The sequence below is a fragment of the Marmota monax genome, unplaced genomic scaffold, assembly GCF_021218885.2.
Source record: "Marmota monax isolate L192 unplaced genomic scaffold, Marmota_monax_Labrador192_F-V1.1 WCK01_AAM20220418_F8-fsc00023, whole genome shotgun sequence".
Classification (NCBI taxonomy): domain Eukaryota; kingdom Metazoa; phylum Chordata; class Mammalia; order Rodentia; family Sciuridae; genus Marmota; species Marmota monax.
The window spans coordinates 12,963,067-12,982,478 of record NW_026692907.1 but is presented as its reverse complement, the minus strand read 5'-3'; the positions used below and the strand labels follow the sequence as shown (position 1 = coordinate 12,982,478).

At 39.1% G+C, this 19,412-nt stretch overlaps 1 protein-coding gene across 1 annotated transcript in view; it reads right to left on the bottom strand.

The window, feature by feature from the left end:
• The window catches only part of Cachd1 (cache domain containing 1), a 205,336-nt gene that overhangs the window by 60,498 nt on the left and 125,426 nt on the right, over positions 1-19,412 (bottom strand). Inside the window, exon 4 of the mRNA XM_046451058.2 lies at positions 17,753-17,859. Within this exon, the coding sequence (XP_046307014.1) occupies positions 17,753-17,859 (107 nt within the window). The remainder of the gene's footprint in view (positions 1-17,752; positions 17,860-19,412) is intronic.

The window sequence follows — 19,412 nt, the reverse complement described above, 5'->3', positions numbered from 1 at the left end:
AGTCCAGCTGGCCTTTAACCATGATGTTTAGCTTCCCGCCTCTGTGAGGAATGTGCCCTTGTCAAGGTCGTCTCCTGGACCAGCAGCCACACTCTTTCACGAGGCATCTGCTGATATGAGCATGTGCAAACATGGATGAGGATGCTTCTGCTTGTCTCCTGGGGTCTGAAGCCTTAACCTTGATCTCATATTCACACCATTCCCCAGGCAGCTCTGCCTACCCCACAACAAAAAGGTAAACACTGCTTTTGGATGTAAAGAAAAGCTCAATGACCTCTTTTAAAAGTAACATCTGTAACAATAAATAGACTCCAGTGAAACTATTAAAAGGAGCCAATGAGACCAAGAGTGTTTTTAAAATAAATCAGAATTCATACAGTGCATGACTCATTTAGTCTGACCACAAAAGATCACTCTGGGTCCTTATCATCATTCCACATTATAGCACAGTATCAGGCAAAGTTGTTCAAATCCTGCTGAGGATTCCTTTGGCATCTGATTAAACTTAATCCACCATCTGATACTAGCAGAAGATGATGGATATGATGATAATGAGGCCCCCAGAATCCAGTGGTGATCTATCACTGTGATGTGCAATCCACATAGGCCCTTCTCTGACCTGGATGTAGTGGTGAACAAGAGCAGCCACGTTGTCTGTCTATACAGCAGGCCAGAGGGGATCCCCCTTTCATATGAGCCAGTTACATGTTCTAGCCACTCGGGCTGGTGTCCAAACACAGGGTCCTATACACTCATTTCTCACACATGCTGGAAGTTATCCAGAAAAATATCTGGGCAGATGCCCAACCCATGGGCCCATGATACACAGCATCAAGCTTTAAGCTATTAATGGGCAGGGCCTGTATCTGTATCCCTGAAGCAGGGGTCCCCAGTTCTTTTCACATCCAGGCACAAGTTCTCTGAGAGCTGTGCAGCTAGTGTCTGCTGCACACAGGCTGAGACAACTTGTGCTTGTGTCCATAAGTTCAAAAAATCTTACTTTCCTCTAATACCAAACCTAATTAAAATAAATATTTTAATTACAATAAATATTTTAATTACATCAATATCAAAGCAATGACAATTTAAAGTGTTTTACCATGCTAACCACTCCCTTCTCCAAATACCACTGACTTGTTGAGAATGTTTGCCTGTATGACTAACACAGAAATTGACAGGCAAATGGAGAGATAGAAAGCCTGCTCATGGGATGATTTCATGGGTCTAAACATGCCAAAATGTAGTAACTGTACATGTTAAAATGTAAAATTTATTGGATATCAATAAATTGGATATCAATATTCCTCCATAAAGCTGTTTTGCTAATAAAACTCACAATTTTATTGAGCATCAATCTATATATATGGCATGCCACTTTTCATAATCGCACCTTGTTATGGTTTGTATCTGAAATATCTCCCAAAGGCCATGTGCTACAGATTTGTTGCCTGCCTGTGGCACTACTAGGTAGTGGTGCAAACTTTTGGGGAGGTAGGACCTATTTGGACGAGGCAGGTCACTGGGGATATGCCTTCAAAGGTTATATTTTGTCCCTGGTCTCCTCTTTTCTCTGTTTCCTTGATTCCATGAACTGACCAGATTTTCTCCACCATACCCTTTCACCATGATGCTCTGCCTCTGCTTCATCTCAGATCTAGACACAGTGGAGTCATGTAATCATGGACGGAAACCTCTCAAACTGAGCCAAAATAAATCTTCCCTTCTTTAACTTCATTTTTTCCTCTGGTATTTTGTCACCATGATGGAAAGCAGGCAAATACACCCCATGAGTTTTTTTCTTTTATTCTCACTTCACAGATGCAGAACTTATTCAAGGCCAGAAAGGCATGACTTGATCTGGGGGTGTCTGGCTCTACAGCCCTTACTCTTTCTAGAACACTTTTGTACTTCTGGCGTCTGAAATACATTCTGAATCAGTTAGCAATCAAAACCTAAGTCTTTCTTGAGAAGCAGAATAAATATATGAATGAATATACAGGTCCTTGTCAATCAAAATAATAACTTGCATTTGTTTGTAAATATACAAGGTAAATAGGTACAACTAAAGAGATACTTAACAAAGAGAAATAACTTTATAATTGAAATAAGAATTAATTATGGGAGAAAAAACACACTGTTGAACTGCCAGGACTAGCACAATAAGCTGGGAAGGCCAGCGCCCAAGGGTTTGCCACTACCCACCAGCTTTAGCTGAGGATGGCACAGACATCTGTTGTATCACAGCGAGCATGACTCTGAGCAACACTGAACAACAAATAGCATATTTTAGACAAGAGAGGGAGCTTGATTTATTTATTTATTTATTTATTTATTTATTTTGGGGGGTATCAGGAATTGAACACTCAACCACTGAATCACATTCCCAGCCCTATTTTGTATTTACTTAGAGACAGGGTCTCGCTGAGTTGCTTAGTGCCTAGCTTTGAACTCTCAATTCTCCTGTCTCAGCCTCCCGAGCCACTGGTATTAAAGACATGCACCACAGTGCCCGGCGAGAGAGGAGGCTTTGAGAAACTCTATAGCTGAGACATTTTTCTTGCGTTTTGTCAACTTGAGCAAAACTGAGAAGGCCATTTGGGCCAAGTACTACTGTGCACTTTCTATTTACCTAATGCTGGCACTTATGTACTAGAAGGAAGACTGTGACAGGTCAGAATGGACCAGGAATGAGCAGCCATGGTTCAAGTCCCATCTTGAGCCTGGCAAGACATCTTAAAGTTACTCTCCATAGAGCACCAGAGGCATCTTCCAAAAATGTAAAACAGATCCCACTGTTGCTTTACTGAAAACCTTTCAAAGGTTTCCCATGGTACTGTATCTACCATTTAATCCAAATTCTACAAACCCTGTACAATCTGGTTCCTCTGAATGCTCCAATTTCACTTTCTTCCTCGTTAGCTCACTACATTGAGCATCAACAGTTAATTCTTTCAGTTCCACAAATGTGCCAGGCCCTTTGTACAAGGCAAGCCTTAGGGGTGAGATAACTCTTTTCTCCCACTTTTCACCCACTTAGCTTTATTTGTATCCTTCAAGTTTTGTCTTAAATCTCACCTTCACAGAGGTCCTTTCCTGACCACCCTCAGTTTTCACCCTCTTGTATAATACCCAATAAATTCTTTCACAGTAAAACTTGGTAGTGCTCTGTGTATTTATTTATAAGGATATTTGATTAACACCTCACATGCAGAGGCACGGTAAGCTATGTGAAGGCAGGAACCAATCAGCTCTGTCCATCAAATTCAAAGGGCCTCCCATAGGCCCGGATGTTAGCAAGCACTGCCAGTGTTTGCTGAGTGAACCAAGATCTTGGCTAAGTCTCTTCACTTCTGTCCCCTATGAAATTTAATTATTTCAATTATTCCTCATGTGCAAAGCAACGGATTGGACAAGGAGTTCCTAAAAACCCTCTAGAATTCAAAAGAAAAGAGTGGTAAAAAGGTAAAGAATGAATGTCAACAGGAAGTATGGATGATGCTCCTTGGCTTACAACCAGGTGACATCTGATAAACCCTGCATTGCTGAAAATATAAAATAAAAATGATTAAGACATCTCACCTACTGAGTGAGTATCATAGCTTAGCCTCGCCTACCTCAAACACATGCATAGCATTGCGCTAGTCTACAGTTGGGCATTGAACACAAATATTTTATAGTAAAGTGTTGACTATCTCTTGCACACACCTGGATGGACATTTTGTAGATGTAAGATGGAACACCCTGAACAGAATATCCAAAAGGCACTAGAAACAGAGTACACTGTAGAGTACAGGATACTTGCATGGGATCATATGACTAACTGGTAGCCAGTCAGGCCACTGCCCAGCATCAGGAGAGAATATCATCCCATATGTCACAAGTCCAGAAAAAGACTCAAATGTAAAGGATGAGTTCTGCTGCATGTGTATCAGTTTTGTGACATTGTAAAGCTGAAAAAATAATAAGTTGCACCACTATAAGTCAGAGACCATGGATTTATAACTAGAGAGGAAGAATAAAGTTCCAATTGGCTTTCAGAAAGTTTGTAGAAAAAAAGAAAGAAAGAAAGAGAGAGAGAAAGAAGAAAGAAGGTAAAAAAGGGAAAGAGGGAGCAATCTTACTTCCTATTGATTTAAAAGCTATGTCAGCACTATGTACAAAATGTGCAAACATATCAGGAAATGTTATTTAGATGAGCATGATGGAGAAAACTTAATGCCGGCCTTTAAAAAATGAGGAGCCATCACAAGCTGTGATCTCTGATGAGTAAGAGCAACGAGAGGAAGTGTTTTCCCATCTCAAGTAATAAGTTAATTATAGAAGCATTTATAGAATCTCTTTTACTGTAAGCCCTTAAAAGCCAGAATGAAGCTTAATAGCTTAAAAGTATTTGGATAAAGCCCAGCAGACCATCAGGAGGCCAGTAGAAATTGCGTTTAGTCCTAAAAATTTTGTTTTTGGATTTTGCTTAAGATTGTGTAATGGAAACCTTTGGATCTGGTCACAAGTTCAGGACAATCCTCCTCCAACAAACTCTAAATCAGAGGACATTAACATCTCCATTACAGTGAAACAGTTTTCAGAAATATTAAAAATTCAGGTTTATAGCATTATATGCACTTCCTTCTTAATGCATCAAGAAAGATTTAATGGTAGGCCCATGCTAATCTTTGGAAATGGTTTGAGTGTGTCCCTCAAGGGTTCATGTGTTGAAGTTTAATCCCTATTGTGAGATATTAAGGCAGAAACTTAAATCTGACCATGGTGTTTAGAAGCGGGACCTTTGGGAAGTAATTAGGATTAGATAAGGTCCTTAAGGTAGTGCCCCCATGACTGGTGGCTGAGTAAGGAGACAGACTGACTAGTGAATACAGACACACATGTGCGCTCTCTGCCATTGCCATAAAATACCCCGTGCTCCCTCAGTGCTCTGCCAGAAGAAAGGCCATCCCTATATACAGTCTCCGGCCAAAATAAAATCTCTTTTCGGTATAAATTAGCCTGCCTCATGTATTTTGCTGTGGTAAAACAATGGAATAATACAATCTATTATTCCATTATCTTCCATAATTGGGAAATCAAGATGAGCATATGATGGTACTACAAGACATCTTTAGCACCCATTCTCTCGGAAAAAAACAGTCATGATTTCTTTAATGGCAGCCACTAGTATGGCAAGTCACTGTGGAGTGTTGCCTCAATCTAATCAGTGAATTAGAGGGTAGTGAAAATAAGGACCTAATTTATTTAACATCCAAATTAATCCATGAATACCTTTAATTCTGTTCAGGAATCCTTTGGGAGGGGATAGGGTTTGTGATCACTAGACTAAAAAGACCTTATTCTAAGAGACTCTTGCTGCTTTTTATATTCGTATGGATTAGAAATCAACTTATCGAGAAGGTTTCACTGTGAGGACCACTATTATGAAGATGCACTTTCGAAACAGCTACATGTAGATATCAAGGTACTCAGTGTTGACCCTATTTATATCAATAGGAGTAAGTTTACAGCAGCTCAGGAAAAAACAAAATACTTCTAAAAACAAAAACATCAAAGGCCTATAATAAGAAACTGGCAGGTTATGGTGATGCCAACCCTGAACTTTCTCTACCAACTGAAAATGCCCAGGGTGCTAAGCAGATGGCAATCAGCAGTTGGAGATGGGATTTAGATAAAAATCATAATGATGGGTCAGACATTTTACTTATTTTTTATGAAATGTTATAAATATATTTTATAAATTTAACATAATTACTGATTTTTTTTTTTTTTGAGGAGAAAACTGAAGCCGAGACAGGGGAGGTGACTTAACCATGACCATAAAGTTGTTAAAAATGGTAGGAGGAAAGTCCAATCAATGGATTTAGTAAACTCACTTTCTTCCCACCTTCCTGCCTTCCAAATATTTATTGAGTCTCGATTCTGTGTGAAGCATGATGCAGGGGTCATACCTTTTGCCTTTTAGTCCAGAACACTTTCTACTAAACCAATGGAAGGTTCCCTGCTTGCTGCAGTGAGAGCACAGGTGAGAGGCCTCAGCGGAGAGGTGCTTACCACCATTCTTTGGGTGCTGCATGTTCTTGCCCAGAGCACCTCCATAGGTAAATCTCTTGAGTATAGGAGCTCTTTTATTTCTGCACCATCAAATGCTGATGAAAGACTGTTTCAAAATGGAAACAGGTTTTCCAGCAAGCTCTATGCTCTCCAGGTAAGGACTTCGACAAGCTGACTATTTTTCTTATAGTTCCCATGCTAATTCTAAACAAAGACCAACAATTTCGTAATAGCCACTGCAAACTGTTATGAGATAAGCAGCTGAAAAAATAGGCCTTTCTCCTTTTCAGATGCTCTTTATTTCTCATTTATTGAGTCTCAAGATTCACCAGCATATAGTGTAATAAATTTTCTGTGAATCATGTGAATATATGGGCACCAGATTCTCTGGCCCCCAAATATTTTCCTTCTAATTTTACCGTCCACATTGTCTAACTGGTTCTTTTGCCATGGCCTCCCCAGTCAAAACAAAACCTAGCCATGTCCCCAAAATTCCTGGCCTGCCTTTTTGAATCCTTAAACCACCCCATCTATGGGAAACCAATTATAATTGGGTGGAGACTTTTGTTTCTCTCAATATTATTCACCAGAAGTAGAGACAAAAAGAAAACAGTTGTAGTGGAAAGTTTGTGCCACCTCAAGAACTCTAGGCTTTCTCATGCCCAGCCCGACAGCACTCAGCCAAGCACACCAAGCAGCGCACCTCCCACAGCCTGATGAACAGAACATACAAGAGCTATCCTAACAGACACACAAACACACACATCCTCAACAGACCAGAATTTACATAGCGCCTCTTAGGAACAGTCTGTGAAATAGCAAACATTTTGGAGAAGTAAATCAATACTCTGAGGACCCTCAGTAAAATTCCTGGCATCATAACCTATTCTACCTTTCAAATTCCCACTCCTCACTTCCACCTTGAGTAGTGCTACCATGTAATCTGGAGAGGCCATATTTCAGAGACTCCTGGGTCCTTTGTATGATGCTCCAGGAGTGGCAAGCATATTAAGTACTTAACCACCTACCAGATATTTTATTAATTCTTTTAAATACAGTATCTCAGTTCTTTCTTACAACAACCCTATGAGGTAGATTTTATTTATCATTCAGAAAACCAAGGCATAGAGAGTTAAATTTCCAGTACACACTAGCCAGCAAGAGTCAGAATGTGGAGGTTGACCAAGAGGTAGCATTATTCCCATTTGATGGCTAAGGACATTCTGTTTCAAAAAGGGAAGAGTCCTGAATGGGACCCAGAGACTTCATTACCACATGCCCACCGTCAAGTTAAATTAGGGACAGTTGACCAAATTTGCTCCCCGCAACAACTCAGTGATCCTTTCCTACTTCCTTGTATTTATTTTAGACTAATACTTAGGAAAGGACATCCTTAAATCTCAGATTCTGTTCCAAGTTCAGGGCTCTTCATACCCATTTGAGGTTAAGTATATTACACAAAATTAACCAGTCCATTTGGTCCTTGATTCATTTGAGACAGCCTGCTTACGGGCTCAGAAAACCTAGGATAAACTTCTGGATCATTCATAATCAGGAAGGATCTACTGTTCTACCTTCTTCCTGTCCTAGGACACACTTACAAGAAGCCCAAAGGGTGAGGAGATCTCCAAATTCACTCATGAAAGGAATAACAGAAATTTCACAAAAAAAATTTCATTCCCAAGCCTGTCTGAAACCTATGGATTTCCAGTCTCTACCAAGTCAACCTTTGGATCCATTGGGTCTGGGTTGGCAGCCAAAGAATAGTTTTTGTTTGTTTTAAACAAAGCAGCCAAGATGACTCAGATAAATCATCAGCTAGGTTAGGGGCCACTAACCCAAGATGTTAAATGGCTTCCCAGACTATCTTTGTGTCTTTAGCATAAAATATTTTCAAATATATCTAACTTTTAAAAAGTATATTAATGGCAGCAAAAACAATAAAGACCTTCCTATATTCCAAGTTACCATGGATTTCTCTACTTTTCTTGAACAACTTCAAAGAGTGATCTACACCGACTCTACCCTTTACCCCACCCCATTCAACCCTCATCCAGCCATCCTGCATATGCCTTGGTCCCTCTCCACCACCCACTCTTGGATGAATAGAACAGTCTACGCCCATTTCCCCTCCTTGCCAGACTAACTACACTTCTTGCCATCCTCAAATCCCTCCAGTGGCCCCTCAGCTGGTTGCCTTCAGAGTAAAAACATAAACAAATCAAACAAAAACAAACCAAACCCAAACTGACATACATGATCCATTCATATATGGCTTAGTGCTGCTCTATTTTCTGATGCTCATTCCCTCTGAAACAAAGATCCATTCTGGCAACTCATTTTACAGATTTCAAAATATGTACTTGCTACAAATGTCTCATCTGGAAATTTCCATTCACGTTGTAAGACTCAGATCAGAGCACAAGGCCTGAGTCACGTGCCCCAGTTTACTTTTATCATTTTTTAACTTAGCACCCTACTGTCTGTTTTGACTTTTCTCCCCCACTCCCCTCCCACCAATGTACACATACACACGACTAGGTTTTAAACTCTCTATAGGCAAAAACTTTATCTTCATTATTTTGGTGTCTGGTACAGGAACTACATGCAATTGCCAGCCGAGAGAAGCTTTTTATAAAGGAGAGTGGGGAAGGAGTCAGGGTTGTTTCTGGGTCTCAAGCTTAGGCAAGCAGCAAAACAAAACTGCTCATAACTGATATATGAAGCACAGGCCAAAAGGAGGTCTGGGTGAGTGCAGAGATTCTAGGTTTGGTTTAGATGTTAAGATTTTCAAGTGTCAGCAGGCAAAACATAGCAATAGAGAAACATGTCTTTAGTGATCTATTATAGGGAGGCCTTTAGACTTGGAGTCAGGACCCATAATATTTAGCCATGTCAATTACAAGAATTTGGTATTTCACTGTAGGTGATCAGTTGACTTCTCTGGCCTGTTTCTCATCTATAAAATGATGCTGACACTTGTCTTTGGTATCTATGGCAAGAATAACATGAATGTATAAAATCAATTATGACACATAAAGAGGCACTAGACTGGTTACCTTGTATACATAGTGTGTTTGGACTCCTCACAGGGAGTTTCCTATGAATGTTGAAGACTATGACTCATCTGTAGAGCCTGTGTCACTCTATATACTGGGACCTTTATGTGTGCAGATTTGCTGTTAAGCTAAGAAAATCAGGAGCTACTTTATAATAAATCAAAATCACAGTCCCCCCCCACCCACACTGAGATCCTTCAGAAGTCTTGATTGCTCCACCATAAAAATGGAGAAACAAAAGCATAAAGAAAATTCTAGCTCCTTTCATTCTAACATTCCATAAGGACCTACTGTGTACCTGCTATGGGCAAAAACCTGGATCAGGCCCCTGGCATACAAAGGAGCAAACAGAAAGGAGCATAAAGTCTAGCAGATGTCCAACATGAAAAAAATCAACATGCTGTAATAAGAATATGTCATGGAGCAAAGTCACACAAAGGAATGGTAGCTGAGCCAACACAACTCTGAAGGGTAGAAAAGGGGAGGAAAGATTCACAGTGTAACCAGGATGCAGGTGCCAGTGACCAGGACTGGGGACCCAGATTGGGGAGTTCAGAGGCAAGTTTGGTTTCTGTTTGATTTTTGAGGTCACAATAAGATAATCATAGAGAGAAAAACTGAAGGTGGTTATTTAGTAAATAAATTCAGCATTGGGCCAGGGCTGTAGCTAGAGATTTGGAATTTAGCAGCACGTGCAGAAACTGGGGTGTGGGTTAACCTGACTGAGAACTTTCAGGGGGGTGACAATTAGTGAGGGTGTGTGGGAGCATCTACGCTGAGAAAGAGACAGAGGAAAGAGACAGAGGAAAAGAAGCCCTGGAAGAAAGACAAAAAGGTCTGAGAAGAGGCTGAATAACAGAAAATAATTTTATAGAGACCAAAGGATGACAGTTGCAAAAATGAGGTTTATATGTCAATGGCTACAAAGAAGTCAAGTGCAATTGTAGAGGAGTCACTTGAAATTCTACCCAGGATTTTTTTTTTTTTTGTAGTACCATGGAGCTACATCCCCAGCCTTCTTTATTCTGTATTTTGAGACAAGGTCTGACTAAGTTGCTAAGGCTGACTTTGAACGTGCCATCTTCCTGCCTTAACTTCTTGAGTTGCTAGGATCATAGGTGTGTGCCACTGTGCCTGAAAGCTGGGAAAATCTAAGTGTTAAACTGAATTGGACTGGTAATTCAACGATATTATACAATCATCACCAAATGATATAAGAAAATGTAAAAATGTATATATGAGTATGTGTGCGCATACATACATTTTTAAGTTAAAAATCATCTCTAGTCATTATGATCTCATATGCTAAAAATATTTCATAAGTGTGCTCTAGCACATTCTCTTCATTATGAACCTATGTATAAAAATATATATCAGTATATGGCTTTTAAAATATTCTGAAATGGGGGCTGGGATTGTGGCTCAGTGGTAGAGTGCTTGCCCAACATGTGTAAGGCACTGGGTTCAATCTTCAGCATCACATTAAAAAAATATAAATAAATAAAATAAAGTTACAAAAAATTCTGGAATCAATAAAATAGGGTTGTTGTGAGGAACTTTAAGCAGACTAGACTCCGAACTAGTAACTTGAGGGGGAAGTCAGGGTTAAAAAAGGACCTTCTGTTTTTCACTTGATCATGTTTGTGTACATATCCACATAAATAGATGAAAATAAACCAAATCATAGGAGTAGAAGAATTGAGAAACTGAATAGTTTTTTGATGTTATATAAGTAATTGCCACATCTTTAATGAAACTAATGCAATTGTGCAGCTGGGGTAATTGGGCATAAAAAAGAACCAGAGATTCCTAGTTTGGCAGAGTGTTGTTCTTTTATTTTAGATATAGCATGGCTCTTTTTTTTTCTTTTCTTTCTTTTTTTTTTGTTACTAGGAGAATTTGCCAATGCTTATATAATAGATCATTTTCAATAAACAGATGCTTCTTGACTTACAATGGAGCTCTGTCTTGATTAACCCACTGTGAGTTAAGAGTATTGTTAAGTAGAAAAATGCATTTAATACACTTAACCTACTGTACATCCTAGCTAAGGAACATAGGACAGTGTGGAGTTTTAGTTGTCTCCCCTCCTGATTGAGGTGACTAACCGGGAGCTACAGCTATCTCCCTGCCCAGCATCATGAGTGGGTATCAAACCTCACCTTGCTATCCTGGGAAAAGATCGACAATCAAATGTATTTTCTAATGAATGAGTTTTGCCTTTGTACCAGTATCAGTCAAACCATTGTAAATTGAGCACCATGTGTATTTTTTTAAAAAACTATTTATTTTTATGTTGTAGTTGGACACAACACCATTATTTTATTTATTTATTTTTATGTGGTGCTAAGGGTCGAACACATCCTAGGCGAGCGCTGTACCACTGAGCCACAACCCCAGCCCGAGGACCATGTGCATTTTACAGAAGGGAGAGCAGTGGTTACTCACCACAGAAGTGCTGAAGCTACTGAAATTAGCAGTCTATAGCCTTTGGGGCCCACCTGTACCTCCCGTAGCATTTACCTCTGTAACGTGACTTCTAAATGCCCCTTACACCCCATGAATCCTATATCTCAATGAAGACTGCAACGTTACCAAGATCGAAGTTTGTAACTTCAAATACTCTTTAAAAAAATCAAACACAATAAAGAAAGTCCAGACACTTTTTCTTTCAGCAAGAAAGACTAACTCCCACTTCCACTCTCACCTCAATTGCATAACTCAAGAGAGCAAGAGGCAACTTTCCTTGGACTCTTCAAATAAACTCTCTTTAGGGATCAGGCCACATACAAGAAAATAGCTCAGCAGGAATTTGAAAGAAAAAAAAGAGAGAGAGAGTGAGAAATGAGGGATAAAAGCAGGAAAGAGACTGAGCAAAACATTACCAGCACCATAATATAACACATGCACTGTCAAACTTTAGTTACTTGAATGGAATCAGGGACAAGGAGTCAATTTAGAAAGTAGAGATCTGCCAGGGGTGTTTTAAGAAAAAGACTGCACATGTGTGTTGGATGGATGAACACATGACCTAGTTTTGGATAAATGAATCTAAGAATGGTTTATAATTTATGTGAGTCTGTTTCCAGCTAGTCTGAACAGCAATCTGAAACTGTGTTATCAATTAGGGGCTCATTGATGGATTATATACAGTCTGAAAGAGCCTGAGGCTGGACATCTTACAGATGTAAATATCGGACATGTGATAGCCCAGGAGCACATTAACTCTGCTCTGAAAAGGGGGTATGCACTGTAGGAGGAGGAAAAGGGGGGACTCTGAGGTCACCCTTCACCACCTACCACTCCTCTCATGTTACAAATAACTGCTCAAGTATGTGGACTTTGGGATTCAGCCGCTGCCTGCTAGAGTGACACATGACTTCAAAAGCAAATCAGTTCTTAAATACCTAAATATTGCCAAGGGCTGCTTGTAAATCTAGCTGTGTCAACTGTGCCGAGAACAACTCTTGGTAGGCAGTAGGTTACACTTGAGTCATGCTCTTAGAAATGTCAAAATTCAAGATCTAGTCTCTATGTTCTACTTACCCCTGTCATCTTCACTCTAGTTTTCAAACTCTCTTAACTCCCTTAACAACAAACACTGCACTTTATAGAGATTCTTCTACTTTTTCAGTGCTGGGAATTGACCTCGGGCCTCATGCAAGCTGCACAAGCACTCTACTGCTGAATCGTACCCCAGCTCTTGTAGGGGTTCTTGATCATTTGTGTAGCTAAGTTTTACTCTAAATCTTAGTAACAGAATGTAACTGTAGTTCAACTAATAGGTCTTTAACTCTTAGCTCATGATATTGCTTCTTGATTTTCCAAGAAAATAGAATTACTAAAGCAGGAATGTCCCCAGTTTCCAGGTATTGTGACACTACACCTATCATCCTCTGGGCATCTCTAATCACTGACTTTTCCTTCCCTCTTCTTTCGCTCTACCCGTGATGCAACCATCTCTCACTTCATTGAGGAGAAGGTTCCTGTATCATTAGCTTTTCTCTGCTGGATCATTCCCTTTATTACATGAACTTGCTCTAACTTCGCTCAATGTAAAAATACACTCTGGACTCCTAAGGCCCTTCAGTTTTTCTTTAAGCAAAACCTCATGCAATTACTGTCTTCAACTTCTCTCTTCCATTCTCAAGAGCTTAAACCCACCGCCATCAGCCTTTCATTCTAAGATGCTACTCCACCCAGCACCTCTTCTCAGGCTCACCAGTGACTGTATGTCGCTAAGTCCTGTGGTCAGGTTTCTAACCCTCACTTACTGGGACTGCCGGACAGTCAATCTCTCCCCAAGAAAGTGTTTTGAAACAGGGAGATGTTCCTCTTGGTTCTCTCCCTAGGAGACTGACTGTCCCTTCTGATTCCTTTTGGGTTGCTTCTGAGAGTCCTCTAAGTGACAAAGTGTCCCAAGACAGTCTCTGGAGTTCTTCTCTTTTCTAACTCCAGTCATCTGCTATATGATTTTAGCAAGTTCCATGACTGAGGTATTACTACACCTAGACATAATGAGCCCCAAATTTAAATCTCAAGTCTGACTCTGTTCCTGGTCTATAGGCCTGTATAGCCAACTGTCCAAAGTCCTTTCAACTTGGGCGTCTAATAAGCATCTCATTTAGCTGCCTGTATCTTGGCCTTTCTCTTGTCACAGCAGCTCAAATTAAGTAGATTGCTTCCCTGCATCAAATCCTCTGATGGCCTTAAATTTTATTCATACAAAATCTAAAAATCTTTAAAATGGCCAGTAAGGAAAGGCTTTTGGTGATCCATCCCTCAACTACTTATCTGACCTAATCTTTTACTCTCCCTCCTCGTTCACTCCATCACAGCTTCTGGCAGTTTGGAGCACACCAAACATTCTCCTAGCTCAAGACCTTTGCATGGGATATATTTCCACCAGTTATCCTCATGACTTACAGCCCCCACTTCTTCAGATCTCACCAATGAGCCCTTACATAAAACAGTAAGTCTCCTCCTGTTTCCACACCAAAACCCCAAACAACAGCATTCCTTGTCTCAACTCTGAATTATTTTTCCTTGACAGCATCTGTCTTAGTCTGTTCTGTGCTGCTACAACAGAATACCACAGCCTGAGTAACTTATTTGGTTTATTTGGCTCACAGCTCTGGAGGTGGGAAATCTGAGGTCCAGGGACAGGATCTTCTGGAGGTCTTCTTGAAGCATGGTGGAAGGCATCACATGGTGAAAGAGAGAATGAGACCAACTTGCAGCCTCAAGTGCTTTGATAATTGGCATCACCCATTCAGCAGGGTGACGCCTCACGATCTGAACACCTAGCATTAGGCTCCTCTCATCAGGCTCACCTTGGGACACAGTGGAACCACAGAGGCACTCCTCATCATCGACCTGGGCATTTACTTGTCTATTTGTTCAAAATCTACAGCTCTTAACCTCTGAATTTTGTTCTTTGTTTTGTTTATAGTTCCTGGCCTAGAATTTACCATGTAGAGAATACTTAATAAATAACTGCTGAACACATTGTTATGTATTTATTTCCAATTGGTAGAGAAGAGGCAATAGCTTGGAAAAACTGCTTTTTCTGTATCTGTGGTGAGCCGCTTCTGCCGTTTCTGCAGATTATGGTCGCCATTACAAGATGACGCTGGCTCCGCTGTGGTCTGTGACAAACAACTCCTTATCTGGGAGAGTTGGCACATGATTTTTCACCACCCTGTACATCACCCTGTGAGAAAGCTCCACGCGGCAGCTTTGCATTGGGGCTTGGGATGCTTTATTAAGGCTGGGAGGGGCATCCGAGAGAGAGAAGAAAAATATCAGGGGCCTGAATAAACTGTTGAAAGAAGATTCCCGAGTTGCGTCTTCCTTGCGGGCAAGGGGTCGCGACATGTATCCACTAAGAAAAAGGTATAATACTACTAGTAATGATGCATGAATGAGTTTTGTATGTCTACAAGAGAACTGGGCTTTGGGATATACTTTTGTCATGTTTAAGGATTTGATCCTTCAAAATAAGGAAATGGGAATGTGGCCCTGGCTGCAGAAGCTTCCACATCCTCCAAGGTCTGGCCTACTCACTGAGGTTGGTGGCCCTGGCAGGGGAGCCTCATTCTGGACACAAGTGAACATGTACCACCTGCCTGCCCCAATTTGCCCTTTCTTATTGTCCCAATCATAGAGCCAGGAGGTAACAGAGCTTTGCTAGAAACTCAGCACCAGACTGAGGATCTGTTGTCAGAGATATGTTAAGCAAGGTATTAGCTACCAAAAAAGAGAACAAACATATTTGAAAGTACAGTTAGTCTATCTGTGGATTTACCCAATCTTTGATTGAAAATATTCAGAAATAAACTGAATCTGTACTTATCAGGTAAAAATTTTTTTCTTGTCATCATTCCCTAACCAATATGTATAGCAACTGTTTACTTAGTATTTACATAATACTAGGTATTACAAATAATCAGGAGCTGATTTATAATAAGCTGATTATAAAAGCTATGAATGCTTAATTAAAATAAGAAAATAAAAATACACCACTGTTCCATCACTTAAATATACCCACTATCATTAATGACTAGATCCTTCTAGATCTTGTTTGAATGAATAATGCATTGTTTTCTCTCTGTCTCTCTCTTTTTTATCAAATTATGAAAACAAGAATAAGATTTATTAACAGTGTAGAGACAGACGCACTCAGCTGAACTCTAGGGACTTGGTGGTGCTGCTTGGGAGGCAACTGTACTTGCATTTTGTATATTTCATAGGTAATCATATTACCAATAATATGATTAAATTATATTACCAATGACAAACTATTTCATATTTCATCATTTATGGTAATAATCATTTTCTCCAGAAATACTTGTTTCTGTGATGTTACCAGTTGTACTAAAAATTTCTTTTTTTTCCTTAGTTATAGATAACAGTAGAATGTATTTGAATATAGTATACATACATAAAGTATAACGTCCCATTCTTGTGGTTGTACATGATGTAATGCACTGTTTTCTTTATTAATTCAAATAAATAACCCCACAAGTTCGCATGAATTGCAAAAAATAATAACTACATACAATAGTAAATTACCTTGTACATTTTTGGGACACACTTAGATCTGATTCCATTAAAAGATTGCTGCTTCAACCTCAAATCTTCAGACCCAGTCACATGTCTTGTGTTAATGAACTTTTTTTCAGGGAAAGAGGTAAAGTACTGAATTTGAGAACATGGAGAATAAAGTGCCAGCTCTGAGCCCTGTGTCAGTTATGAAATCTTCCACACTTAATTTTTTTTTTTTTTGGCCATTCCATACTTTTATCTACTTTTTTTTTCTGTTATTACTGAAAAATATTCTCATATATCTTCGTTTCTAGCAGTAAACCTTATCTGCTCCTGAAGGCTTTCAGTTTCTCTGACCAATTAAAAAATTATTGACTTCGGCTGGGGTTGTGGCTCAGTGGTAGAGCACTTGCCTAGCACGTGTGAGGCCCTGGGTTCTATCCTCAGCATCACATTAAAAAATAAATAAAATAAAGATATTGTGTCCAACTACAACTAAAAAAATATTAAAGCAAATCTTAAAAAAAAAATATTGACTCTACTATATATTGGCCCAGAGAATACGTGCCTGGCAGATTTGGATTGGACCATTTATCTAGCAGCTATAGTTTTATTATCTCTAAGAAATATAAAACTTTTAAGTCTTTTTTTTCCAGGCCCAGTAGATTACCTGGTTTGTGTATACAGTTCCTCATGATTATATCTTTCTTTCCCAGAGACTGGATGGGGCCCTACAAGTAAATGTTCTCATCCTATGGCTTCTCTCTTGGGTTCTGCATGTCTACAAAAGAACTGGGCTTTGGGAAATATATTTCTCATGTTCAAGGATTTTATCCTTCAACTTCCCAGTAATAAAGGAAAGCTTAGGACCATTCTGGGCTTTGGATTCTTCCTCAGTAATATCTAAAAATTGAGGCTGGTATTATTTCTAAAATTTCTTCCAGCTCCAAAAAGGTGAAGCCTCCAGGCTCTGAGATCCATCAATCAGCAAGTGTACACAAGACAAAATGGGAGAAATATGAAGTGGAACTCCAGGGCAAGAAAGCAGAGACATCATGTTACTCTGACGCTGTCAGGAGCTAGATAAACATAGGTAGCTAGTAGTCATTACCACTGCATGGACCTGAGTTCCAATTAGACAGGAAGAAAGTTTAACCTGAATCTATGATATTATGTGGTAACATTAACAGGTAGAAAACCTCTTCCATCATTCTTCCAGAAAACCCCCAAATTTAAAATTATAAATACGCAATGCAAATGAAGTCCAACAATTCTTGTTGCAAACATAACTAGGTCTCTAAAGTAACCTTTAAAATACAAATATAAAACACACAACAAACAAGATAATGGATTGAAGAGTCTAGCAAGGTCCTTGGCACATGCCATATGTATAACTAGACAGTAGATGCCAGCTTGATTTTTTTTTTCTCCCTCTCTATTGAGGGTTAACTTACCAGAAAGAAATATCCAATTCTGGGTATGTGATAATTTTCTTCAAAATGTGAGGGAAAATGTTTGAGGCAATACCTGTATTCCACTTAAACTTGATAGAAAATAGTTCACCCTTATAAAACAAACAAATTACTGACCTGAATTTAAGTCTCGTCCCGGATTGAAGGCTCGGCTATTAACAGTGGTGGAAAGTCGATCACAACTGATTGTTCTAGATACATTGGTATTAAAGTTCCCATCAAATCTGAAACAATAGAAAAGTAAGATTAACAATGCTTATTTGGGGGTTTTCTGATCTAGAAAAACCAACAACAAAAACAATAGTTCATACTATGTACAAAAAAGTTCAGCCAATAAACAGGAGAATAGTGATTTAACATTAAAAACTTAAATATTCAAAAAAAAAAAAAATTCAAGCCTGGGATGTGACTCAGCAACAGAGTACCAGCCTAGGATACATGAGGCCCTGGGTATTCCATCCCCAGCCTTTAAAAACAAAACAAAATATCAATAAAATATGGGAAAAAAAACATCTGTGTCTAAAAAATTTAGAAATCAAATTCAATGCTAAGGGGATTAAAAAAATAGATGACAAAATTCAGACTGACTAAAATCATAAAAATTCAGACTTGAGCTTTGGGGTTATATGTGAAACCATATTCTTTAAATTATCCTATTTGAAAACAAATGAAATAGTACAAAAATAGACAGCATTGAAAGGGACATAATAAGTCTGGATCTGAAGCTCTTCTGTGTCTCTACTAAATTGTGTGACCTTGAGAAACTTAATAAATTTTTCTGAGCCTTAGTTTCCTTATCTGGAAAAAAAAAGAGATAATAAAATTTACTTTCCAAAGCTCTCAGAAAGATTATAAATGATGTATGTAAGTTCCTCTCTCAGTACAGACACAGAACTTCTACCTGCTAGACTGTAATGCAAATAAGGCCAAGCTCTTTTTTTGATTTTTCAGTGTGGTAGTACAATGCTACTATTATAAGCAAAACAACAGTACAACTCTGGATCACAGCAGATCAACAATACCTATTAATAATCAATTACTCATTTGCTAGAGAAAACAACAATCTGAAAAAATGTATTAGGAACATGGGCCAATAAATTTATAAATAGTCATTAAGAGTATTTTTAAGCAAATCTAATCCAAATGTATCAAAAGAGATTTTAAACTTCCATGTAACTTGTTTAGGTTTCAGATGAGAGGTCTCCTGAAGTTTCTTTGAGATACTCAAAAGAACTCAAGCTTATATTAGGATTTTTTAAAACTTGGGGTAAAATGTGTAATTAATGAAATTCCATGAGCACATAACTTAGGAGAGGTGCTCTTCAAAATCAAGATCCATTTGATCTTGAAACTCTATTGTCTGTTGGTCACATCTCATAATAGATATGAATTATTAAAATCACATTGGTTGAATAAACAAGGAAGCTAGAATTTCACGAGGTACGTCAGTTTCAACAGCAGAAGTTAAAAGTTTTGTTTTGTTACACAGCACCTCAAAGAAGGAGATAACTGAATTTCACAGTCCTTTAGGGCTATAGCTCATGGGTAGAATACTTGCCCATGCATGAGGCCCTGGCTTCCACCCCCCAGCACCACAAAAAGGGGGAAAACATAGAGTCCTTTAGTCTAGCCTCTAGCCCAGTGCAGAATTACATCAACATGAACTGTGCCTCAAAGGACACAGTTGCTTCACCAACAAAGTTGCTCTTCCTTGGACCTGCTCCAATTTGTCTAGACGAGAAGACTGCTGCCTTAAAAGCCACAGATGGGGAGAAAA